Source organism: Hipposideros armiger, unplaced genomic scaffold, assembly GCF_001890085.2.
Source record: "Hipposideros armiger isolate ML-2016 unplaced genomic scaffold, ASM189008v1 scaffold_548, whole genome shotgun sequence".
NCBI classification, from domain to species: Eukaryota; Metazoa; Chordata; class Mammalia; order Chiroptera; family Hipposideridae; genus Hipposideros; species Hipposideros armiger.
The window spans coordinates 505546-530444 of record NW_017731898.1 but is presented as its reverse complement, the minus strand read 5'-3'; the positions used below and the strand labels follow the sequence as shown (position 1 = coordinate 530444).

Sequence of the window (24899 nt, the reverse complement as noted above, 5' to 3'; positions counted from 1 at the left end):
TGTGTGTGTGTGTGTGTGTGTGTGTGTGTGTGTGTGTGTGCTGAGGAAAGAGAGAGGGCCAGTTTGGGAGAAAATAATTCCTTTGTGGATGTTGGAGAGGGTAGGGTAAAATGTGGGATAATGTTCCTTCCCATGCTGGGAAGTACAAGCTGCAGATTTAAACTAAGAGGAAATAAAGAAGAAACTTTCAGTTGCATTTTCACTGGAAAAAGTCAGGACTTACTTCTGAGCCAAGTCCTGAAACATGCAGTACCCTTAACCTACTGGGAGGAAGGGGATTGCCCGGACGCTACAGTTGAACTAACTGCACTCAGTGGGCAACAAAGACACTATGTTTTGTGCTTGAGACATCAGCATCTATTGACTAGGGCAAGATATAATTCTGAAGCTGCCAAAGTGAGAGCAGCTCCCACAACCCTGGGGCCCACCCCAGAAGTTCCGGAGAAACCTCTCCTGCTTTCCAATGGTAAGGCTATTTTCTTCTTTTAAGACTTTATTTTTATCTCAGGAGCCACTCTTCTGACTGTTCTCATGACCCAGGGAGTTGTCTGGATTCTCTGGCTTTAGGCTTGTTAGTGGGGAAGGCTGAAGTCCCCCACATATCACAAATCAAGGTTCACTGACCTACTGGCAGACCCACAAGGGGATGAGGTATTCCTGGCTAGACGTTTAACATACCCTACTAAACAAGACGCTATACTTTTAAAGATTGTCTGATTTGGCGTTTTATCTGGTCTTGTCCTCAGAATCGGAGTTTTCTTAAGTGGAAATATTCTAGGTAGACACCTGTTTTTAATGCTTCCTAAGGATATGATCATATGAACGTCATTCAGGCTAAGTGAACAAGGAGCAGTAAGGGGAGATAGCCAGGCCTCAATGGTCTTCCACTTGGTCATGACCATGGATGGCCTAGAGCTGACAAGTGAGCAAGTCAGGAGCACATCAAGCTTACCACTGATGCTTTGAGGGCATAGGCTGGGGAGACTGGGACACAGCTGGAGCTATCAAACATGTAAATGGAGGTTAATACAAGTCACAACAGTAGATAATTTTGCTTATGAGAGAAGGGATTGGGGCAGGGGGGGAGGGGGGGAAGGGATGCAAAGCTTGACGCAATGTGGTTGGTAATGCATCAAATCTTCCTGGAAGCAGAGTTGGTAAATTCTTGACTGTGGAGGGGGAAAAAGTACCTTATTTCCTAAACATCTCATATCTAGAGGTCCATGTTTCATTAAACATTCCACTATCCCAGACAAAACCAGTCATAATTTTAAAGAAAAGCATAGAAATCACACAAAAACGTAAAAAGTGAGAATCTACAACTCTAGCAGACAAGGGGGAAAGAAAATAACTGGGATGGGGCTGTCTGAGGCGGTACATGAAGGGCTCTTTTAGTTTAGACCTTCCAAGTCTGTTGTTCCCCTATGTCTGCTCCAGGGCTTCCTGTTACATTCTTCCTTTTCAGGCTCCCTCGACTTCTCACCCTACACAGTACCCCCACAGCACTTTTCACTCCACCTTAAGATTTTTCTCTACCACATATTTCTCCCACTTAGCTCTTATCTCCCAGATATTTCCCACCTAGGCCTGTCTTTCCCTTCAACCTTCTCGACCAAACCCCAGGGTCCCTCGTTTTTTCCCAGGTACCTTCTGTGATTCCACTTTCTCTGCTCTATGCTTCTGTTCTACCCCAGCCATACCCCATCGAGAAACGTCACGCACGCCAGCGCCTGCCTGTCCTCGGTCCTCTGCCTTGACCCATCTCCCGCCTTTTTAGGACCCCTAGGTTTCAGCTACTTCCCCCACAATCCTGGGGCCTAGCGCCAAACTCCTGAAGCTCAATTTTCTCCCTTTGGTCCGAAGCCCACCGTCGACCCTCTTCACGCCTACCCCGCGCCCACGTCTTCCCTCGCTTCATGCCCAAGCCCCTCAGGCCCCGCCCCCGGCGGACAAGGCCCCGCCCCTGCGCTACGCCCAAGCCCCGCCCCTCACTCACCTGAGGCAGCTCCGCGCGCGCGCAGGCTGGGGGGGGGTGAGGGAGAGGGGACGGTATTGGGGGAGAGGGGGGCGGGGCGTTGGGGGTCCCCCACTCTGGCCCGGGCGGCCCAGTGCGGGGGGAGTGGGGGTCACTGAGGAGGTGGCAATGGGGCCGGTGCCGGGACCCGGACGCTCAGCGGCGGCGGCGGCTCCATCTCCATCAGCGGCTTCACCTGAGGAGGGACGGGCCCCCCCAAAAAGCCCCCCCCATCACTGCCGTCTCCCCTCCCCCGAACAACTTCCGGTCCCACTACCAGGCGACAGGCGGCGTGGCCGAACACCGAACGCCCCCAAGCCGGGGAGACTGCTGGGGAAAGAAGGGAGAAGAGCTAGGGGAGAGTAGCCGAGCGCCGAAAGATTCAAGTCAGAGAGGCGCGGTCGCATGCAGAGGGTAACTCAATGACTGCCCCTTCATCTGCATCTAATTTGCAAACGGCGCACATTGGACGGCACATCTGCACCTAAGGCCAAATTTTGCTCTTGAACCTCCTAAAACAATAATTGATTTTAACCTCTTAGCATTCTTTACCTTTCCTTCCGAGTGCATAGGAATTGTGGGGGGAGGGGCTTACGGGTGGCAAATTTTTAAAAATCTCCGCTCTTGGGGGCGTATCTTGAGCACCTCAGCAGTGCTGCCGATCCTGACAGACAAGAGAGAAGCCCTACTTGACTTCTCTGCACCTGTTTCTTTTCTCCCGTCCCTTCACCTCATGTTTCGGATTATCTCACTACACATCCCAGTACCAGTGCACCTCCCTCCTTCAACATGCTCACTCCCCAGCCTCAAGAGGTCCCAAAAGTTATAATCTTATTTGTTTTGTAGAGTTGTAGTCTTAAACAGATGCTTTATTGATATATTTAGAAAAGGAATTATAAAAGAAGAGGGTTGCACCCCTCACAACCTGACAACCCAGAGAGGCAATAGAAAGTTGCAATATATACCTTTCTTACACATATCCATACATTCTTTAAAGAATCCAAGAAAAGCAAAATGAGGCCTCAGTGGTGATAGGCATTAGAAGTGGAGGTGGGGTAGGACGAGAAAATTGTGCTTGTTTCCAGGCTTACTATTCCCACTTCCAGCCCCTTGCTCCAACAAGCTCTCACCATCTGGCATAGGGTCAGTGGCCAGAAGAGGTATGTAACAGTGGCAAAGGAGGGTGGTGCTTGCTTGGAAATGTGCAATATGTATATCTGTGTGTGGCTTAGGAAGGCATTGGACAGGGTTGTGATTCAAAAGTGGAGAGATGGAGGGAAAGCTTTTTCTGTGTTAATGAGGCTAAAGGATGGGTGTGGAAAGGGGTTGAGAAACTGGTTTGGGGGAGTAGATGGTTCCATTTCACTTTCTCATGGAGCAACACGGACATGGACACGATGCCAGGCATTGCTGAGCACACCTCGCAGGTTCCAGATTGGGGCCACGGTGTCTGGCTGCACATTGTAGCTGTCATCTACAGCCTTACAAACAATATTCAATTCTTTTTTCCCAGCTGGCACAGGGGCTTGCAGCTGCCATAGCCGCCAGGCCCAGGCCTTTCGGGGGCGCTGTTCCTCTCTATCCAGCTCAGCCACCTGCCAGGTTAGGCCCCCATCCAGAGACACATCCACCCTGATCACAGCCCTTCCACCACCACTCCATGCATAGCCCTTGACAGTCACTTCCCCTGACTCTACCATCTCCCCATCCTTGGGCTCTGTGATGGCCGACTGGACAGGGAGTTCCTGAATAGATGGAGCTGAGTCAAAATCTACAGTATCCCAGTCCACAGATGGAGAGAAGCCTTTGTAATCTCGCCGCTGCCAGTGGCTATAGCTTTCCTCTGGTTCCACACTCACTTTGCCCAGCCATTTGACATGGCGGGCACCCACCACACCAGGAACTACCACCCGCACAGGGAAGCCATGGTCACGAGGCAGAGGCTGCCCATTCATCTCATATGCCAGCAGGACCTCAGCTTCAGGGTCCATGGCCCGAGACAGAGGGATGGATGCTCCATAGGCAGTCCCTGTGGGGTCTGAGTCCAGCCCCTCAAAACAGACATGGGCCTCAGTTTCACAGAATTGGTGACCAGCCTTGGCTAACACATCACATAGTCGTGCCCCAGCCCAGCGTGCAGTGCTAATGGCCCCTATGCTCCACTCCAGACCTCTTACTTCTTTTAACTGACTCATCTCAGAGCGCCGGTTGCCAGCACACTGCAGAGTGACCGTGATCTCATGCTTGGGGAACTGGTACAAGTCATCCAGGGACAGAGACAGTGATTGACCTCTAGGTCCTACTATACGCAGGCGATAGGTGACTGGGTCCAAGTTAGGTACAGGCAGATGGTTCCGAGTGAAGAAGATAGGGTTGGGTGTGATGTAGTTTTCCGTCAGCAGCTCAGGGGGGGGCTCTGCATTAAAGGGGCGCTGGCTGTTGACCTTCAGGGCTGGGTGACGTACAGGATCATCAGCATAAGGGTCAGAGGTCTCCAAGGTGGAAGGCACCTTGTCTTCGGGGCTCAGCTCCCCGATCTTGTACTGAGCCAGTATCTCACGCACGTGGGACTGGTTGTGAATGGCATAGAGGGCCCAGAAGGGCTCTAGAGGACCCCCGGCTGCTAGCATCAGCTTTGATGACCCCCCTGGGTGTAGGTCCACAAATTCTGTGACATCAAAGACCTCAGAACCCAGAGTCACCCAGATCCTAGTCTCAGGGCTCCTGTGCGATTTTACTTCCTCCCTTGTGTATATGCGAGGCGACTCCTGAGCAGCCTGCAGGCAGAGGAAGGGGTGAGGCAAAAGGGAACAGAATATTAAGAAGAAATCATTGTAGCTTACCTTGAGCCAATTCACATAGCTATTGCCACTAGGAAATGGAGGTATCAGATTGCATCTCTACTGTGCATGAAGACAGTGTCACTGTGGGCTCTGTGGTAACAGCCTGGCTTGCCTAGCGAGCTCATGAGGGTCCCATTGGTCTGACAGTGAAGTCTCTTCCTTCCCCACTTACCCTGCAACGGTGGTCATGATAGGCCAACACTGCACCGAGGCCTAGCAGGGTCCCCATGATTCTCCATCCCCTGGTATTGCAGTTATCTCCAGAGAAGGTGAGGCTGGGGCACTGGGGCTGAAATGAATCATTTGTGGAGCAGGCCTGAAAGCACAGCCTTGATGGGGTAGACTTGAATCTGGAAGAAAGAGAGCTCTTCTTAGTAGCACACTTCTGATCAGTGAAGGCCTGGGATTTACTTCTCCCTGGTTGGCCACTGGTTCCTTCAGTTGGAATTTCGTTTCTCCGGGGATGGGTGGGACAAGTGGGATAAGGCTTTCTTTCCTTTCCCTTCCTGGCCACCACCTCAACTATCTTATCTGGCAGATAAGATATCATAAAGATACTGGGAGTGGGAGATATGGGCTAGGAGACAAGTCTTAGGATGGGGTAGCCTACCTGCAAGTCTGTCTGAGGCCCAGGACCACAGCTCTGTGCAGCAGCAGCATTGTGGCAGACCTGTAAGAGGAAGATTCTGGGAACAAGATAGGGATTCCTGGGAGGGGATGATATTAGGGCAATTTGCAGGAATGGGTGGGAGGAAGACACAGAGGATATTAAATGGGGAGATTTTTTCTGTGGTAATGAGGCCAAAGGGTAGGAGTAGAGGTCCAAAGAGGCCCTTAGAGAAAACCTGCAGCACTTCAGAGACAGACTGCTGACAAGACAAAGGGAATGGGGGTGGAGGGGAGATAGGAGTCTTCTAGAATCATCTATCTCCCATCCTATCCTCTACTTTGTCCACTACAGAGAACCATGTCTGGAGCAAAGGGCCTAAAGGGCAGTAGCCAAATATCTACTTTTAAGTTTGCTGAAATCAGGAGAGGACAACTGAGGGGCAGAACTGACTTAAACAGGGACAAAATGGTGAAAAGGGTAGTGGCAGCCTAATGGGGTGAAGGAGCTCAGATTCCGGAGTCAAAGTGATTTGGGTATGTAAAACCAGCCCTGCCATTAATTAGCCCTGTTCCCTGGGCAACATACCAAGCCACTCTGAACTTGCATCCTCATCTATGAAATGAGATCTACCTAGCAGAGCTGCTGTAACAATAATATTGTCTTTGAAGGCCTTTCAGTTCCCTCCTCTCTCTCCACCCACCCAAAAAAAAAAAAAAATTGAACCCAGTTGGAAACGATCCCAACCCGGGGTCCCCACCCCTACCTTGTCTATGCCACTACAGTGAGCTCAGCAAATTGAGGAGTTAATAGCCAGGGTGTCAGGGGATGGGCTAGAGAAGGAAGGTAATATTTCTACTCTCCCCTGCAGCAGTTTGGTCACAGCACTGAACAGATCACTGACCCCAGCAGGCCAAAGTGGGGAGGGGTGAGAAGAGGCCCTGTTCTTGATGAGATGTTAGATAGGATAGGGGCAGGCAGGGAAACTGTGAGGGAGATAGGAGTAGGAGCAGAGTCTGCATTTTAATCGTGGCTCACGGGCCTCTCACTCTCCCTCCCACCTGAGCTCAATCCCAGCAGCCCACTTGAACCAGACTGGAGAGGTGCAGGAAGGGCTGACCTGCAGGTGAACTCGGTCACAGTTCAATGTCCCAGGTTTTGGCAGAGGCAGCCTTCTGCTGCAAAACAGATGCCAACCCCGTGAGGGTGGTGGCCTCTCACTCCTCAGGGGCACTTTAGGTAGGATATGTCCAGCACCGGGGCACGAGCAACTGGTCCCATGTTACTACCCAGCACAAGTGTCTTGTGGCAACACCCCGCCCCTCAGGAGCACCTGGACAGCGGGAGTGGAGGAGGGTACTAGCAGTTTTGTTGTCCTTGAGTTTCGGAGCACCCTTGGGTGTCAAGGCCCCCGCCGTCGCCCGGGCCACCAGCCCTTCCTCCTCCTTTTGCTGGGCCCAGCACTCTTACCCCGTCCGACGCCCGCACGGCGGCTGTTTTACTTGCCGTGCACCCGGAGTCTGCTGGCAAAGGGGCGGGGCCAGCGTCGTGACGTTGGGCCCGAGGAAAGGACCACTCTAGCTCCCGGGTTCGTTTCCCAGCCATTGGCGAGCCTCCGGCCGCCCCCTAGCTGCTGTGCCCGCCTCCTGGAGGCCGCGGCTGGCGTGGCGCCTCCAGGGCTCGGCGCTAAAACAGGTTTCCACCCGCGCTGGACTCGGAATGGGAGCCTCACTGATGTTCGGAACCTGGGCAGTGGAAGGTGACGAGGACTCCAAAGGTTGGGCTGAGAGGTGGGAGACTTTGAGATGCCCTCGCCCCGCTGATACTCAAGGTGCGTTCACTGGAGACCTCGGGATCCAGCCCGCTGTCTGCTGGCGGTGAGATTCGCCTCTACGGTTTTTGACAAACATCTGTGTTGCAACTTACAACAGCCCTGTTTATCTTTTAGAGAAAACAAGATCAAGCTCTCCATTCTCTTATATCCAGGAATGAGAGCAGAAACGAAGCATAAGTAGTGGTTTAGACTTTGCGATTCCTTGGACTAGTCGAATTTTTCCCGAAATTATGGAACCAACACTGAATAGCCATCTTTTTTATTTTGCTTAGTTAAGACAATTTTTAAAAATCGTCGTTAAACAAGAGAAATGACAGTTAACACCCCAAATAAGTAAGGTTATAATCGCTCATAATTTCAGAGTAAAGGACACTAATAGAAATCATTTTTTATTACCCTTTTATCATTTGGTGCAGAACTGAAAACTTGTCATTGGCTGGCTATGAGCCTGGGGCAAACGTATCTACACTGCCCTCTAGCGAGCAGAAGGTTGAGATACAATCTTACTCACTTGAAGTGAAGGTCATCTTTAATTTTGGAAGATTGTTTCCCCTCCCTTTCTGCTCTCCTAGATTAAACTCGAGCTTTTACCAGGAACCACGGAGCCATTGGGGCGGTGGGTGGGGAGGGTTACTAAGAAATATATATAATGGGGAACTGAAAAGGTGATTTTGGCTCTATTAAGTTTTTGGAAATAGATTTCCAACTTAACTGTGTACAATTAAATCATTGGAGAGGCGTGACGCCGGACCTATCTTACCAGTCTTAAAAAACAGCTCAGCCCAAGGATAAAGAGAACTCAGTTGGGAACTGTCTGAAGCCCTAGGGATAAGACTTCTCACTAAGTGTCACCACCTCCTGTGTGCTACACTCATGCTGTACATAATTGACTTTTAAAATTTCAATTTTTATTTTACAGAAGAAGAAACTGAGGCACAGAGCAGTTAAGTAACTTGATCAAGGCCACTGCTGGTAAGTTGACAGAAACAGGACTGAAATGCCAGGTCTGTCTGGCACCAGTTCTCTTTCATGTCCTTCAGATTCTATGGGATTTAAAACTCCTGTAAACATACCTAATCTTTTCTCTGTATCATTCTCCCCAACCCATCTCCACTTAGACTGTGATGGACTGAAGGGCTTCATGTACAATAGGAAACAATAACAGATCTAGGAAAGTTTTCCTGTTGGGGTAGAAACCACATGATCAATCAAAAATGCTAGTTCAGTGATTTTTTTTTTTTAAACTTTCTTTAGGTCATGGTCCCCTTTGCGATACTAATAAGGCAAAGGACCATCTCCCTGGAGAAATGCACATACATTTTTGCATAAACTTTTCAAAGGAGTCACAAGTTCCACCTCTCTCTCCGGTCTCATCAACTGTCTGTCCAAAGGTCCACAGACACCCTCCTTGCCCCCAATATATACATTCTGTTAACAGGGCCTAAAAAAATTAGCTTATAGTCAGATTTGATGAGCTCTCTAGTGGTCTGGGGAATAGGAGTGGTTCAACAGCAATAAAGGGGCTATTTTCCAAATTGGGTTATCTCACTATTAAAGCAAAAATTAAAGGGAATAAGGAAGCACCAAGATGCAGGGGAGAGTGTGTTTCTGATTCAATAAAACATCACTGGGTGCCCTTTCTTCCAAATTTCTACTATCTGACAGACAAAAGAAAAAAAAAAAAGAAGCAACACTCCAATACACTTTTCTTTTTTTTTCCTTTTTTACTTACATTAAATATATTGGTAAATCAGCAGTCGCATTCTGTTACCACGATTGTTATGTTGGAAGAGGAAGAAAGGGGAAAAAAGGCAAATGCTTTCTTAGAAGAAAAAAAAGAGGGACCTCTCCCCCCTCCCAAAAAAAAACTGATCAGAAGAAAAAAACATGAGGAGCTAGGAAATAAAAACTTAGATCCCCAAGCTCAAAGGAAAGCAAAAGAGCTGGTAGGCAGTAGAAGGAAGGCAGCAGAAAGGCCCAGAAGCTAAGGCCATTCCTATTCCTAAGGGGCAGGAGAGGGGAGAAGAAGCCTGGAGAAATGGTTTCCCAGCCCCAAGGCAATGAAACATCCTCACTCCTACTCCACAGGGAAAGCTGCACAGAGAAAGAACTTCATTTCTAAGAGACTTAAGAGAGCCATCCTAGTTCTTCCACTTGTAAGGACACACTGGGTGCTGTTGGGGGCTAGTGGGTGCTGGAAAAGGAAAGGGAAACTGTGTGTTTCAGGGCCATGGGAACTAAGGCTGCCCCTGGGAAAGGAAGGGAATTGAGGCCTAAGTGGAAAAACCTAAACTGGGTCCTTCAGAATCTCAGCTTCATGGATTTCTCAGCTCCTCTGGGACAGAAAAAAGTCTACAAGCCAAAAGGGCAGAAAGGTTCCAATCCTAGGTCACTGAGGCCTTTCCTATCTTACTTTCACTAATTTTCCCAAAACCCTAGGCTAGAACAAGGAGTTTAGAGTTCTCTCTTGCCTTGATGGCTTCCCAAAGACATCCTAAAATACCTGATGAGGGATGTGAAGAGAGGCTAGAGATTTAGAAAGGACCAATGGCCTCTGATGATATGAGACAGTTGTGAGGGACCTTCAGTGCCAGTTTGTTCTCTGTCCACAGGAACAGGTATTATGATATGAGGGGGCCACAAGTAGGTCTCTGTGGTGCTAGCCCCTAGTGGTATGTGGGTTAAACCACTGGTTGCATGGGGGATTGATACAGGGACAAGTATGGAGGGACTAAACTAAAGATACTAACAAAGGAGAAAAGAAATAGGGCCTGATGGGAGGTGGGGGACAGAACAGACTGTACAGTGGGAATAAAGATCTTACCTATTTACAGGGAAGTAGAAAAGACATGGTAATGGGTGGATCACATTGAACATGAACTCTGGGAAAGGAGAGAAAACTCCTCCCTTTTGCCTGACTCCTCTTCACCCCCTACCATGACCTGTTGCTGAGACTGCTCTCCAGTTGCTTCAGTTAATTTCGCAGGAAAGGCAAACCTATACCCAGAGCTAGATTGGCAAGAATATAGGTTAAGAATCAGAGTTGGATGAAGCTAGCAGTGGAGATTGGGCTTGAGTAGCTGCCACTGGTAGTTTTCTACAGTCTCTCCCAAAACCTCATATACACCTTGGATTCCATTTAATTATAAAGGTGAGAGGGCAGGTAAATCAATCAAAACCCCCATAAAACAAGTATCCCAACTGAACTACCATCAATTAAAGTGCAAACTGCAGGGGGAAATAGTGGCTGGGGCTGAGGCCATCCAAAGGCCAGAGAGAAAAAAAAAATGCATGTGTATAAATCAGAGGATGGGTATAAGAAACTGGTCCCTCCTCCAATTAGATCACAGCACAGCCAAAGATGCAGGCAACCAGTGAAGACTCTCTGGAGGATTCTGGGGTCTGGAGTCTCCCCCATACGGGGGCGGGGAAGCTACCGAGAGAGGCTGAGTGAGGGAAGCTAGGCCTTGGAAGGGTTCCAGGGCCACAGAAGACACTGCTTTCCTCTTCCACCTCCTCCTCCGCCCAGTTAGCTAACAACATGACTCCCACTTGGTGCCTGAGAGCTTTTGCCTTCCCATTCTCACTCCACCTAGAAACACCCTCCACAAGACCAACTCATGGATACTGCAGTGTTTTTAAATATGAGAAAACCAAAAAGGAAATGTTTCCTTACTCTCTCCTGCTCTGAGCCTTACTCTTCCCCAGGGCCCTTATTGGGACTGAACTGGAAACCTCCTTCCTCAGTTCCTGGGTTCACCACTTTCTCCATCCTGGGGAGAGGAGGAAAAAGGAGATCAAGAACAGGGATTGACCAAAAGCAGAAGGGGAAGGGCTGAAGACAAAAAAAAAAAAATGCTTTCTGAAAAAATGGGGAGGAGGAAAGATAAGTAGGTCACTGTCTTGCACCTATAATACAAAGTGAAGAAAGTTTGTTTTGGAAGGTAAGTCCTGGGGGATGTGACCCTCAAGCCCCAGAGTAGGGGTAGGAGGCCAGTGGCAACAGCTGCCTGGTGTTGGTTGCTGAAGCGTTAAAAAGTGCCATGACGGAGCTGTCAGGAGGCAGCCCTTGGGAGCCAGGGCTCAGTGTGCTGTTACCGTAGGGGCTGTGTGCTGAGGGGTAGGGAAGGAGGTTATTTCTTAGCTCTCGTGCTAGCTCCATACTTGTTTGCTGCTAGCCACCCCCTCAGTTGCTACAACACTGGCTCTTGTTCTGCTGGGACTGCTCGTGGAGATCCACACCTCGGCTTCGGCCCGCTGCACCCCCCAGATTCTGGGGTTCACTCTTTGGCAACTTCTTAGCTAGAGATAAAAAGAGAAGGGAACAAAGTATGGCAGATTTTACTCATCCCCCCAAAAAAGATTATTGGGTGAGTGAGAAGTAGGACGAAGACAAAATGTGAAACATTAAAGAATGTTCTGAAGAGGGGAGGGTTCACTGTAAACTACATTATTAAAGATGGGGGGCTCAAGCTGCAGCTAAAGGATAGAGGTCACAATGAAAAGGTAAAGTATTTTTATATCCCAAGTTTGCACAAGAGAAGACACTCCCATCTATCCTTATGACTTGGGTTAGTGATTTTGCCTAGAGGCATGGGAAAAACACAGGAAGAGCTCAGTCTGCTCTGACCTTACCTATTGCCAGGAAGAGATCGTTCACGTTCATAGCTGTCTTGGCTGAAGTCTCCATAAACAATAAGCTGTTGTCATCTGCATACGCCTGGGCCTCCTGCAAGGGGTGGGGTGCAGTGGTGCTAAGAATGTAGGGTAGGTACAAGTGTTGCCTTTCCACTTAGCACCAGAGCTAAGCAACATCCTAGGTTCCTTCCCTTTAATTACCCCTCTGAGCCAGCTGGCCCTGGACCCATATTTTGGTGACAACTCCCTCAAGGATAACCCATGGTCTACACCACTTAATGTAACAAACAGAGATAGGAATCTTAATTATGAGAAAGAAAGTAAGCTGGTTGGGGGCTTTTGGGTTCTGACACTTGAATAGTCCCTTATCTCAAATTCAATTGCTCCCTCCTTCCTGTTTTCACACTGGTAGCCCAGCAGCTGATACTCCCTACCCCTCTGCACTAGAATTTTCTTCTGACTCCTCTAAAATCTCCTGGTTGTCATAAGGGTCACAGTGTTGCTGTATTTAACATGGTGCAGAATTGGGAAATGAGATGATGAATGTCCTCAGATGAGGTTTCCAGAGGGCAGGTTTGGATAAAAAGAGGTCCCGAGCACAGGGGAAGTGTGTTAGGGAGGGACTCCATGGGCCATCTTACTTCATACTCCACCATTCGCTTGTTGGCCAGGTCAGCTTTGTTCCCCGCCAAGGCAATAACAATGCTAGGACTGGCCTGTCGCTGTAGTTCCTTTACCCATGTCTTCGCTCGGGCGAAGGTTTCCTATGAAAACATGAGGAAGAAAATGGGTGGGCTGAAATGACTGTCAATCCAGGCCCGTGACCTTCAAAACTCTTCAGGCAGCTTGCCCTCACTGAAACCCCCATCTCTGATAATTCACTACCTCAGTCTTCTCAACACTTGGAAGTATAATCTGCACTCTTTTTTTGCTATTTCAAGAACCCGCTTTCTTTCTCCCACCTAATTTAATTCCTATAAATAAAAGCAAGGATAATCTTCTCAGCCCACTTACCTGATTAGTAATGTCATAAACCACAATTGCAGCTTGGGCACCTCTGTAGTACATGGGCGCCAAACTATGGTATCGCTCCTGCCCAGCTGTATCCCAGATCTCAAACTTGACTGTTGTGTCATCTAGGCAAACAGACTGGGTGAGGAAGGCCGCTATGGATGAGAGAATGGAGGAGAAATTGTGAGAGGATGAATGGGAACAGCCCACCCCCTTCAAAATATCTCCACTCTTAGTCTAAGACCAGACACAACCCAGGCTATTTAGTTACAAGAAAAGGTTTACTGTTCTCCTTTTTATATATAGGTCCTAGAATCAGAATTAAGACCTCTATTGGCTAAGTCCTTCCTGCTAGAAGTTTCTCTAAGGAATGGGCACATATCATAAACTATGAGGGACAGAAAGAAAGAGAGAAATACCAGTCATCCCTCTTCTAACCAAAACAGAAGAATAAGAGATAATGACAGATAATAAACTTCAGGTAAAAGTCACATCAAGAACTGATTAGAAGATTTTAAAGCTTGACGGGAGGTCCCATCATTATCAATGTTATTTGGCTGTTACTATTTCATATAATCTTCTGCTGGTTCCAGAACACAACATTTCCAAGATGACTAGTAAAGGTGAGGAAGTAGTAACATGGCAGTTCTCATAAAAGATCCTTTATTGAATTAGCATCCTATTTTGGGGGTAGTGGCAGGGAGAAGGTAGCAAAGGTGGGAAAGGCAGATGCCCTTTATCTTTTGTATTTAGTTTCAGCCTGTTTTACCAGATATGTGCATCAGAATCATCTAAGGAGCTTTTCCAAACTCACATGCCTAGCCTATACCTTTGCCAATCTCATTCTACCTCCAATACTAATCAGTAGATCTAGGGTAGGGCCCAAGCATGCACAGGATGAAAATGCTCCCCAGATGATTCTGATGTGCATCTCTGATTACAAATCACTGCTCCAAACCAACCCTGTTCAAGCCAACACTCAACTGAACTTCACTGGGATTAAGATGAGAGTGGGAAGAGGAAGACAGATGAAAAATTAGTGATTTTACTGGTACACAAAGGTCAACCTTTCTTACTTTCTTCTAGGAAGCAAGAGGATGAATATACACCTGCTTTTTGGCATTATGATTTTTTTTGTTTTTCCCTGTTTTATAAAGGATTTCTATTCCAGGGAGCTAAGAGAGCCAGCTTCACAGTCAGGTCCCTAGATCTCCCTTCAAAAGCCATACTAAGCATTGAATCTCCTTTCCCTGAGATACTTACCTCCAATGGTGCTCTCCTGGTATTCATGGAACTGCCCTTTGACAAAACGTAATACCAGGCTAGATTTCCCCACTGCAGATTCACCCAGCAGGACCAATTTGAACTGGCATATTTTGCTGGCCTGGGGCTGCCCATTGGGCCTGGCTGTGCTTCTGCTAGTCATGGCTAGATTATAAGAGTGGGAAAGGGTGGAGGGAAGGGGATGCCACAAAGCGGCAAAGGGGGAAGGGGGGAGGGGAGGGGACTTCCAGGCTTCAACAGTCCTGCAAGAAGAAAAGTGGTAAAATTAAACATAGGGCCATTACAGCTACAATCACTTTTTAGACAAAGGATAGACTCTCGTTTCTTTGCTCCTATGAGATTTAACTCTTACAATCATCCAGCATTAAACAGTTATACCACTGAGAGGGTCCCAGACAGCTGACACTTAGTAGTATAAGTGGGGAACAATAAGAATTACATCTGAAGTCGCATTTGCCCTACCATATAATACATAATCCCCAACTGCCAAGGAAACTGAAATGGAGAGACTGAAAACCGAGAGAAGTTTTTCATCTCATTAATTTCCCACCAGGCCTTTAAAGAACAGTAAATTGATCAACTTTTAGTTGGCCTGAAAAACACCCGGATACACCAAGTACCCTAGATCTCCAGTACGTCCTTGGTATCCTGGGGCTGTCCTTTTTCTTCCCCTGCCCCTTTTTTTCTAGTTTTCAAAATGAGAGATTCACTCTAGGGGTGTGGGCTAAGTCACCCCTCCTAAGAGTAGAGAGGTTCTGTATCCTTCAATATATGAACAGTCTTCTTGACATTTCTGAAAATCTAACCAGTGTCCAATTGCCAGAAAATCTATCCTTTCTCATTTCTGGTCAAAGGTGAGTAGAGAAACACAATCAACAAACCACATTTGGTGTCAACTCTCTCACTTTGCTTCTGCCACCTCTCCATGTCTGAAAGTCTCTCAAGTGTAAGAGTCAGTAGGCTTGACCTGCTCTCAACTTGCAGCTGTCTTCCTGGTGCTTAGGGATTAGCCTGCCCTCCACACTAAATGGGCCTAACAGCTGTAACCCTCCAAAATAGAGGCAGAGAAAAAAGGTGTACCTTCTAAACACATGCAGGAGTCTCCAGAGGATGGTGTAGGGGTTAAGTCTTCAAGCAATAAATATTTGATGAAAAGAATAAACTGAACGACCTTCTCTACCTCCCAAGAGGCTAGGAAAGCTGGTGGTGGAGGAGGAGACAGAGAGAGAGAAGTTGGGATTTTGGGAGTCTAATCATCCAAACCTGAATATATTTCATCAACCCGACTCTGAGGGGAAAGGAATTATGAGATTCAAAGTAGTTAGTATGATCAGAGCATGCAAAACCTCTTTCTAAAACCTAAGCATTGCTTGGGTTGTAGATTGCTTGTTCAAATTAATCTTCCTTTTCTCCAAGGTTGATTCTAGTGACTCCACAAACATCATACCCTACGGTATATGTAGGGAAACGTTTTGTCACTATAGCAAGTTGCTTTGGAGTAAAATCAGGGCTAAAAATCTCTGCAATCCTAGTAAAGACAGAAAAATCATACAGGAGGCAGTGCAGAGGAACAAAGACTGTGGAGTCCAATTCACTGGGTTTATTTTACAGTTCTGCTTACTAGCTGTGAAACTTTGAGCAAGTTACTAAATCTTATCTGTGCACTCATTTCTTCATCTGTAAAATGGACAATAGCCTTATGAGCACCTACTTCTTAAGGTTGTTGTGAGGGTTAAATGAGATAATACATATAAAGAACTTATTTGGCATAAAGTGCTCAAATTAGATTATTAAGCTACTGATTATTACTAATATGAAAGAAAATTTCTCTGCCTGACGCTTACCTTCCACTTTTATAAAATGGAAAAAACACCTGCTTCATTGAATGGCTATGAGGATTAAGTAAAAGATGTATTTAGCATAGTGCTAATAAATAAGATAGGTATTGTTGTTATTTAGTGTCCCTGATTGACAGAAAGATCAATTTAGTATACTAAAGTATAATTCAGTATTCGTTATCCATATATTCCTAAAAAGCAGCCATGAGAAAAAACAAAAGTATAAAAAGAAAGTTAGAGGAATGAGACAGAAGTGAGAACTCAGGAAAGTCCCAAAGTTGACTAGAGTAGGACAGAGGAGTGGAACAAATCACTCTGATCCTACTGGGTATTCTGTAGTCCCCTAGGCCCGTGAGTCCTAAGAATCCAGATATACATGTGCCATTTTGTGATGAAGTTTTCACTGGTCTATGATGAAATGATAAAAATAAAGATGATATAGCACGTCTTTCATAGAGCTAAATTTATTCAATTGAAGAGTTTCCTTTATAACAAGATTTTTAACTTCTTTTTTAGAATCAGTTTTCTCTTAAAGGTAAATATATATATTTCATAGGAAACCTCTATTGTGAAGCAAAAAAAAAAAAAGTTGTAGAACAAAACACATGGTTGGGTCCTAGCAATATAAAAAACAAAAACAAAATTCTGCATAGAAAAATGTATGGAAGGATACACACCCGTCTGTTAACAGTTGTTACTTCTGAGAGTGGGATTGAGGAAAACGGTATGTGAAGGATTCAGATTTTTTTCATTCTACATAATTCTTTTTAAACAGGAAATATATATTTAAAAAGTTTTCAAAACAACTTTCTTTTTAATGCCTTAAAAATGGTGTTGATAGACAATTATAAGCCTTCTAAATATCCTTATTTGGAAAGATAAAACTCCCCCAATTTAAATTAATTGGTCCATGAAATCCAAAATTCTGGGAACCAGTACTGCAAGAATCAGTATTAATTAGCTACTTAACCAGTGTCAGTTCTTTAGCTTTTTTTATCCTCAAACCTTTAAAGCAGTGTTTCTCAAACTGTGGCAGTAAGCCAGTAGTGACTTTGAAATCACTTGGTGGATCATGATCAGTATATTAAATAATAATAAGTGTATTGCAAATAATAAGGGTAGGACTCACTTTGTGAAAATATTTCGTGTATGTACACACTCTGAATTAGGATGTAAATTTTTGTAAAAAATATGAGTTGTGATCAAAAAACTTTTAAAAACACTGCTTTGGAGAGGCCTGACACTGAAAGATGGGTTAGTAGGGATGGGAGGAAGTCTAGTCTCTGGTCAGCCTATAGGCCATGGTTAATTTCACTCCTACATGAAATGAAGATGAGGGCTAAGTACACCTCTCCAGGGGTCGAGGATTCTCCAACCCTGCTATCAAAGTTATGGAGCAATTATGAAAATGCGAAGCCAAACTAGACGACAGGCTGTACGGGCTTTGGAATTGGGCAAACCTGAGTTTTATTCTCGCTTTGCCAATTAACCCATTGTGAGCTTAGGCTATTCACGCCCTTTCCCTTTCTGAGCCTCTGCTTCCTTATCTACAAGGATTGGGCTGGAGGGGATAGGTGAAAGCAAAGAGCAAAATATGAATTCAATTCCAAAGTTCTGGGTACATTTAAGAAAATTGTTTATCTTAGGGCTTCTCACCATCTGTGAGGATGAATTATTTTTAAAAACATGTTTCTGTGGCACTTCATATATATTGTTTCATAGAAAAAGAGGATGGGCCATCATAAAACTTTACACTTTAAAACAGATGACACCACAGGGGAAAAAAGAAAACTAAAGATGATAAGCTGATCAAGTTCCTTTAGGTGACATACATATATTACACTTTAAAGAAACAACAGGAAAGTTACTAGATTTTCCAACTTATTCTCTCACATTTTTATCTATTTCAAAGCATGTGATCCAAAGGGCAGAACGCTAAGCTTCAATATTACTACCCCACAAAATGAAAACATGGGAGTTAGAATGGCTGAATTCTCATGGGCAGACACATCACTCTAGGCCTGGGAAAACAGTAGGAGTTGGGGAAGTGTGAAAACAGGAAAGTCACAGACACACTCTGGGTTGCAAAGCCCTTTTCACTAACCCTAGAGAAGCTAAGTCAAGCCAGAGCTCAGACATGATCAGGAAACTTTCTTGCTACTAAGCAACCTTGGATTATCAGATATTGGTAACGACTGGGTTATAAAAGACTACCTCCCATCCCCATGTGTCACCCTCAGTATGTCCTACCTTCCCTGTTCACAGTAATTGATGAGCTGCCCATCTCTGTGCCTTGATCTTTAATCCCAACATGTTTATAAGGGTATCATGTTTTTTATGCAATACTCATAGCTATATTCTCAAAAGATCAGGGGTACAGGAATGAAATAATATGTTTAAGATTCAATTGATTTCTCCCCTATTCCGGTGGTGATTTTTTGCTAAGAGTTGACAGTGGGCAAATGATCCATTCAAAGGCAAAGGATAAACCATAGTCAACCAGTCAAGTGGTGTGATGAATACTACCTTCAAACCTGAGGCCAAAAAAGGGGGGAGGTTATTCTTTCAATCCTTTGTTCAGAAGAGAAGAAATCAGATTTAACTTCCCTTAGAAGTACAGCTCCACAAGAATGGTTTATCAAATGACCACTAACTAGGGAGGACTGAGGCTTGACCATGACATCAGCCCAATGGGGAGGTGAAGGGGCAAATTCTTTAGTGTGGGCAGCTCTCTTCCAGCAGCGTAGGAACGTGTGAATAGGAAGGTTTCTCAGCCTGCCAGTCCCAGCTAGCGCAAGACTCCATTCCTCCTTCCACGTGGTAGCTTTGAGTCCCTATGCCAACTACATATGAAACCTCCAGAAGTCTATCACTTATCAATAGAGACAGAGTTCCAATAGAGACTGGAGTCTAGCCCATTCCCAAATGTCAGCCCCATAAAGCCTGTTTGCCAGATAAAAGGCAGTCTAGAGGTCATCTAGTCCAGTCTCTGTATTTTACAGGCGAAGAAATCAAGGCACATAAAATTAATGAACTTGCCAAGTGTCACCATACAGACAGCTTTCACACAACAGCTTAGTAGCAAATCTCCTTCTAGCAAGTACTCCTGGTCAGGTACTCTTGCTACTATTATACCACTATATTTAAGGAAGCAGGAGATGCTGAACTCTTAACTGAACCCTGAAGAGGACACCAGGACAAGAACAAGAGCTTAGATTAGTTTCTACCTCTCTATTCAATTTAGATAAGTACTTCCTTTGGCACTAAAAAGTTAGGAAGACCTAGGCCTTCCCTGGGAACTGGGATCCAGTCCCATATCCCTCTGACAAAAGGACTCATTATTATGCCTTTCTAGGTCTTGACCGACACCTGCCAGGATGGTTGAAATAAGGAATGTAATGGAAGGTGCTAAGAAAGAAGTGGTAACTTTTGCAGAATTCAATGGGCCTTGGGATTAATGTGAGGGATTTACTGAGTAGGTAAGATAGATAGGACAGAAGCAAGTAAATATCTTCAACTTTCCAACTTTGTTTAGACCCCAAATTACCAAAATCTTTGAGAGTTCCACTATTTGGCTCAGCTCTTTCATTGTGTTGATCCAATGTTAACCAATGAGTCACTTCCCCCACCTTCTCTCCTATATTTCTCCAAGAGGCAAAAAACATGCTTATCTCTCTCAGCATGGTAGTACAAACTCCCTATTATTGACCTAGGAAAGACTGGAATGCCCTTCCCCACCTTGTCAGCCCAGTAAACTCCTAATGTATCTTTTTAAGGCCAAGCTCAAATGTCACATTCTCTGTGAAATTGCAATAATTACCCTCTCACCCTAGCAATATTCATCACTGCTTCCTCTGTGATCCAATAGTAGTAAGACTGTACTCTTATCACATCATTTATTACATCACGGGAGTTGTGTCTGTCTGCTCTGCTAAACTATGAACTTCTCAAAAAAATGTGACTATTTTTTTATGTCATCTTGAATCTACAGAGCAGAGCAGAATGACTGATCACTAGTAGGTGCTCATTAAATACTCCCTAAATTAAGGCCAAAGCAATCCTCCTTCTCTCCTCTATGTACTCCCTCCCCCTTCATGCCATCTGGAGAGCTTCTTATTCAGTTCCATTTGGGAATGTTTTTAACAGGCCTCAGAGAACCAATTCCCTCTCTGGCCTCTTCGTGATCTCCCTTGAATGGAGGGCCCCCTTGGGACCCAGCCCACAAGGTACTGTTGCAACTCACATGGGCTAACTGCTTTTCCTGTCACCCGTTACTATGCCTCAGATGGCCTAATCACACCCAATATGCGGCCCTCCCACCCTAACGCTGAAGCAACTGTGGCTAAATACAAAGTTCCCTGAATTTTCGGTTGACGTTAAGTATTCACAAATTTTGGGTCATTATCTCTATTAATTTCTGAACTTAAGAAACACACAAAAAAACAAAACACAACTATATCATCACAGAGCTGAGCTTTAGAATACTCCAAAAAGGTACCCACTATGACCAAACAGAAGCTCCAGCCTGGCCCAGAATTCTGCAGACTTTGCTCACCTGGGTGGCTCTTTACGCAGTTCGGTTACTGTTCAGTCAATGACTAAATCTTTCCTAAAACACCCTTGGGAAGTGGGAGTGTATTGTGTGGGGTTTTAAGGTATCCTTCCTCCTAAAGGGCTGTTGCATTTCCTTATTTTAAGTTCATTGTCTCACACTTTGGTTACTTTCCAATCTGAAATACCTTAAGAATAGGAGCTATATACACTTGCTTCTCCTACTTTATCCCTCCTCCGAAGTCAAATTCATATTGATGCACACAAACAAGCAAACTAGAGAAGAGCAATCCTTGCTCCTGGGCAAAGTAAGAGTTAGAAGATAACACATGGCTTCAAGGGCAATGGGAAAGCCCTCTTATCCAAATATATTTTTGTAACTCCAGGCTTATGTTTGAATTCTATATTGATAATTCCACTCCTTAGCTCACTCTTATGAAACAAAACCCTTGGAAGAATTAATACTTTTAGGTGATTATTTGTTATTTACGCCTTAATGTGGAGATCGTTTCTTAAAGGTAAGCTTTGATTAAGGGGAAGGTGGAGAGGCCAATGGCAGTGTACAGAGGATTAACACACACACACACACACACACACACACACACACACACACACACACTCCTACAATTTTCTCTAGAACTAGCTTTGCAGGAGAGGAAAAAAAGCTCCTGCGGGGACAACAATTGAGGTTTCTGAGGGCACTGTACAAAGACTGGGCACATTAGAAGGCTTCTAAAGCCAGTAAGGACAAACACAATGAATGAATGAGGTGGTAGAATGAAATGTCCCAGCTGTACTGAGGTTTGGAGGACAACTAATTTCAAATCCAGAGAAACTTGGAAGCTTCTCACAGACAGATACAAGGGCCCCTTAGGAGAACCATCATCTTCTTTTGGGATAATGAAGGGACAGTCATAGAATCTAAACACGCAGAGACCATGAACCAGAAGATAGAGGTCTCAAATTCCTCACATTAGCAGAGATGCCAATAGTTATTCCAAACAAAATGATTCACCTTAATGTTTCTTTCCTGCCCATAAAAAAGTTTTGGCCACAAATTTGGGCATTTCCTAGGACACCCAGTGCACAACTGGGGTGTACGTGTGTGTTTAAAAAGGTGAGGGATAACCCAGCGTACAGTACTGTGCTTGTTCAAATTTGACAGAAGACAAAAAGAGCTGTGAAAGGAGCCAATAAGTAACAGAGTATCATCTCAGAAGGGAAAACTGTGAAAAGAATGAGAGACTAGAGTTTGGTGGGAACAGAATTGAAAATGAACCGAAATGAAAACAGAATTGCTTTTGGTTACACATCCCCCAAAGCAAAGCAAGATTAGTCTGATCTGCTGCTGTCTCTTATCTCTGACCTTTCTGGATGAAATGTAAATGAATGAGGTATGTGTGGGAGGACTTCCACTTTTTACACTTCTGTACAGCTTGAATATTTTTAAAAATGTATATATTCTGAAATTAAGAAGAACTGTAGTTATAAAATACATTGGTATAAAAGGGGCAAAGGAGGAAGTATAATAAGGGAAAATCCAATAAGCTCCAATCTATGGGGGGTCTAAGAAGGCCAGCAGACCATTAAAAATATATGGGAGGGGACTCCTGTGCTTTAGTGATCCATCTCCCTTTTCTGTACTCATCCTCTTCCCCAAGTGCCTTACTGTTTGCTATTTCTATGGCACAGAAACATGGGCTCCTAAGAAGTAGACAAAGAACAGGGGTGATGCCAACCTTCTGGAATGGAATTTCTCTTCCCTAAATCTCTTCCTCAGTGATATCACCTCCTATTTCCAGGTTTGGTTCCACCTAACCATTACCTGCCTGGGAAATACCCAAGTCTAAGTCCCACAAAAGTTTCACCAACTATGGTCGGAAGGTCTCTTGGTGGCTGGGGAATCCCTAAGCCCCTTTCTAGTGTAGATGAGATAGCTGATTCTTCACTTCTAGGTCAGGGATACGGTATCCACTATAGACCACATTATTAAGTGGGAAAACAAACAAACAAACAAACGAACGAACATCCCCTAACCCAACTTCTTAGCCTTTTCACAGGACTGCACCCCAAACCAGCTGAGGCTGTTAAGAAGAAAGACAGGCTGCACCCTAAACTAGCTGAGGCCAAGGGAAAGTGTAGGGGCTGAGTTTGGGACAGTCAAAAGTCACAGAAAAAAAAATTACTTTTGTCTTCATTGGCTACCCTGGGTGTACCAAAAAAACTTCAAGTTACCACATCTCAACACTAATGGGAACAAAAGAGTGGGTCCTCCCAAGCCCCAGAGCCTCCAGCTCACCCTTGAGCATTTCCAGAAGCTCCCCTAACTGATACCAGGCCCTCCTTCCATTTCCCCAACTACTTTAGTCTTGTAGATTAGGAAAGCTTTCTTCGTTTGCTTCAGTTCTCCCTCACTGAACCCAAATCCCTCTCTCAGCTCAGCTCTGGGGCACCCTGGTTATTTTTATAATAGTCACTTTCCCTGAAAAAGAATGCCTCTTACCCAACTAAGAACCCTTCTCGGGCCCTTCCCATTAGATATCTCGAGAACGAGAGCCCAGCCCTGGATACCCTAGGGGCCCGGGCGTCAGGACTGACCCCTCCTCACCTCCCGGCAGATGGGCTTACCTCACCCGCTGCCCCGGCCCTTTCCCCCAGCTCCTCCCTCTCGGCGCAGCTCAATGAGGCCTGCCCCTGCCCTCACACCAGCCCCGGGCCTCGCGCGCAGGCCCCCAGCCTGGCCGTCTGCAGAACCCGGACTCACCAACTTCGGGATCCCAGCCCGCCTGGCCCCCTCCTCAGCGCCCCCATTAGGCCTGCCGGGGCCCGGCCCCCTTTTCCCCTCTCCAGTGGGCCACTCTAACCCCATCGCTGAGGCCCAGACCCGCCTCTGATCTCAGGCCAGGCCGCTTTCCTCTCCCGGGCGCCTCCGCCCCTGCCCTTCTGGGCTCCATCAGCCCGGTACCTGGGGCTCCGTCTCCCCCGTCGGGCCCAAGCCTGTGTCGAACAGACAAACAGCCGCAGCTCAACCAAACCCTCCTGCCCCTCCTCCTCCTCCTCCTCGCCCTGGGCGGGGGCCCCGGCCAATAGCACGATTACCCGCCTACCATCAAGGGTGGGCTCTGTGTGCACTGATCCGCCAATCCTTTGGAGAAAGGCGGGTCTCTTTCGGCGCTGTCACCAACGAGGACGTGCCAGGGATTGGATAGGCGGGACCCTAGGCCAATATGGAGAGGGAATCCTTGAAGATGGACGAGGTGAGGAGCCATTGACGAGCGAGCTCCCCGAGACAGGGGGCGGTACACTGTCGACAGGCGTATATAATCACGAATAAAACCGCGACACCCTCGTGACCCCGCCTTTTGACTCATAAACATCTAATCAGGTGAGTGACGGAGGCGGGTCACAGTAAAACTTTAACCAGTACTGCGAAAATTCGGAACTTGAATGGCAGGTAGGGCGGAGTTGACGGAAGCCTTAGGAAGGCCGCTACTGACCTTCGCCCCTCCCCCCGGATTTGGCAGGAGCTGACTCTAGCGCCCCTCCCTCTATGACCAATGCACGGGCGTAAAGGGAACTATTTCTTCTAGGGATCCGGAGTTTGGGAATTTAAGTAGCCTTCAAGTCGGTTTTTAGTGGGGCCGCAGAGGACAGGAGATTTTGGGGTGGCCTGCGGGCGGTCTGAGATGTTTTTTTGCGGGGTGAGACAATGGTAACTCCAAGAAGCGGTAGCTTGGGGAGGCTTCAGCCCCTTCATAATAATTTTTCATGCACACAATTGATATGAATCGTATTATAAAGGTGAATAAAGTATCTTTAGAAAACTTCGCTGTTTGTGATATACAACTAAAAGGAAAAATGACAAGGTTACTGGGAAATGCAACATCGAGGCAAACTCATGGAGACCACTTCCAACCATACTGCTGTTCCCAAGCCCTTCCTAACACTGAAATTCCTAAACTGCCGCGTTGAGTGTATGTGTATGTAGTATGTGTGTATGTTGCGGGGGAGGAGGAGGAGGAGGAGGAGGAGCAGGTTTGAGGGGAAAGTAGGAAACACAAAGGCTTCAGTTTCTCCAGATGTAAAATGCGGCAATAGTCCTCCTCACTTTGCCCTATCCCAGTTGCATCATAAAAGCCAAACTAAGATGGGGTGGGTAGCCCTGCACAGAAAGATTAGGAAAAGTGGGGGTCTGTAACCAATTATCATATATCCACATATTCTCTCACACCATTCTTTCAGTAAATAAATACACAAAAATAAAGGAGTAAAGATGAAC

The 24899-nt window shown here is 46.1% G+C and overlaps 3 protein-coding genes and 1 long non-coding RNA gene across 12 annotated transcripts in view; 1 reads left to right on the top strand and 3 right to left on the bottom strand.

Moving 5' to 3' along the window:
• The window catches only part of IKZF4 (IKAROS family zinc finger 4), a 30333-nt gene extending 28113 nt beyond the window's left edge, over nucleotides 1–2220 (bottom strand). Inside the window, exon 1 of one of the 3 annotated variants that reach the window (XM_019669050.1) lies at nucleotides 1997–2220. The gene's annotated coding sequence lies outside the window, so the exon portion shown is untranslated. The remainder of the gene's footprint in view (nucleotides 1–1996) is intronic. The other 2 variants (XM_019669055.1, XM_019669054.1) reach the window with 2 other exon arrangements.
• Nucleotides 2221–2862: 642 nt separating this feature from the next.
• Nucleotides 2863–7024, bottom strand: SUOX (sulfite oxidase). 5 transcript variants are annotated; one of them, XM_019669059.1, is made up of 5 exons: nucleotides 6935–7008; nucleotides 6585–6642; nucleotides 5468–5527; nucleotides 5030–5207; nucleotides 2863–4791 (listed from the first exon to the last, which is right to left on the bottom strand). In XM_019669059.1, exons 3-5 carry the CDS (start codon nucleotides 5515–5517, stop codon nucleotides 3385–3387), a joined length of 1635 nt encoding a protein of 544 aa, XP_019524604.1. In that variant the 5' UTR covers nucleotides 5518–5527; nucleotides 6585–6642; nucleotides 6935–7008; the 3' UTR covers nucleotides 2863–3384. The 5 variants fall into 5 exon arrangements, with proteins under 5 accessions (XP_019524604.1, XP_019524602.1, XP_019524606.1 ...); XM_019669057.1 differs by lacking the exon at nucleotides 6585–6642 and having other exon boundaries at nucleotides 6935–7024; XM_019669061.1 differs by lacking the exon at nucleotides 6585–6642 and having other exon boundaries at nucleotides 5468–5543; nucleotides 6935–6991.
• A 184-nt stretch (nucleotides 7025–7208) lies between these two features.
• On the top strand, nucleotides 7209–11154 carry LOC109396878 (uncharacterized). Its single transcript, XR_002126935.1, has 2 exons — nucleotides 7209–7295; nucleotides 8218–11154. It is a non-coding gene; the product is annotated as an uncharacterized LOC109396878 (long non-coding RNA).
• On the bottom strand, nucleotides 9019–23691 carry RAB5B (RAB5B, member RAS oncogene family). 3 transcript variants are annotated; one of them, XM_019669065.1, is made up of 7 exons: nucleotides 23586–23680; nucleotides 15312–15431; nucleotides 14211–14473; nucleotides 12951–13102; nucleotides 12578–12700; nucleotides 11934–12027; nucleotides 9019–11600 (listed from the first exon to the last, which is right to left on the bottom strand). In XM_019669065.1, the coding sequence occupies exons 3-7, from the start codon at nucleotides 14371–14373 to the stop codon at nucleotides 11485–11487; spliced, it is 648 nt and encodes a 215-aa protein (XP_019524610.1). In that variant the 5' UTR covers nucleotides 14374–14473; nucleotides 15312–15431; nucleotides 23586–23680; the 3' UTR covers nucleotides 9019–11484. The 3 variants fall into 3 exon arrangements, with proteins under 3 accessions (XP_019524610.1, XP_019524609.1, XP_019524608.1); XM_019669064.1 differs by lacking the exon at nucleotides 15312–15431 and having other exon boundaries at nucleotides 23586–23691; XM_019669063.1 differs by lacking the exons at nucleotides 15312–15431; nucleotides 23586–23680 and adding an exon at nucleotides 23385–23548.
• Between the last annotated feature and the right edge of the window lie 1208 nt (nucleotides 23692–24899).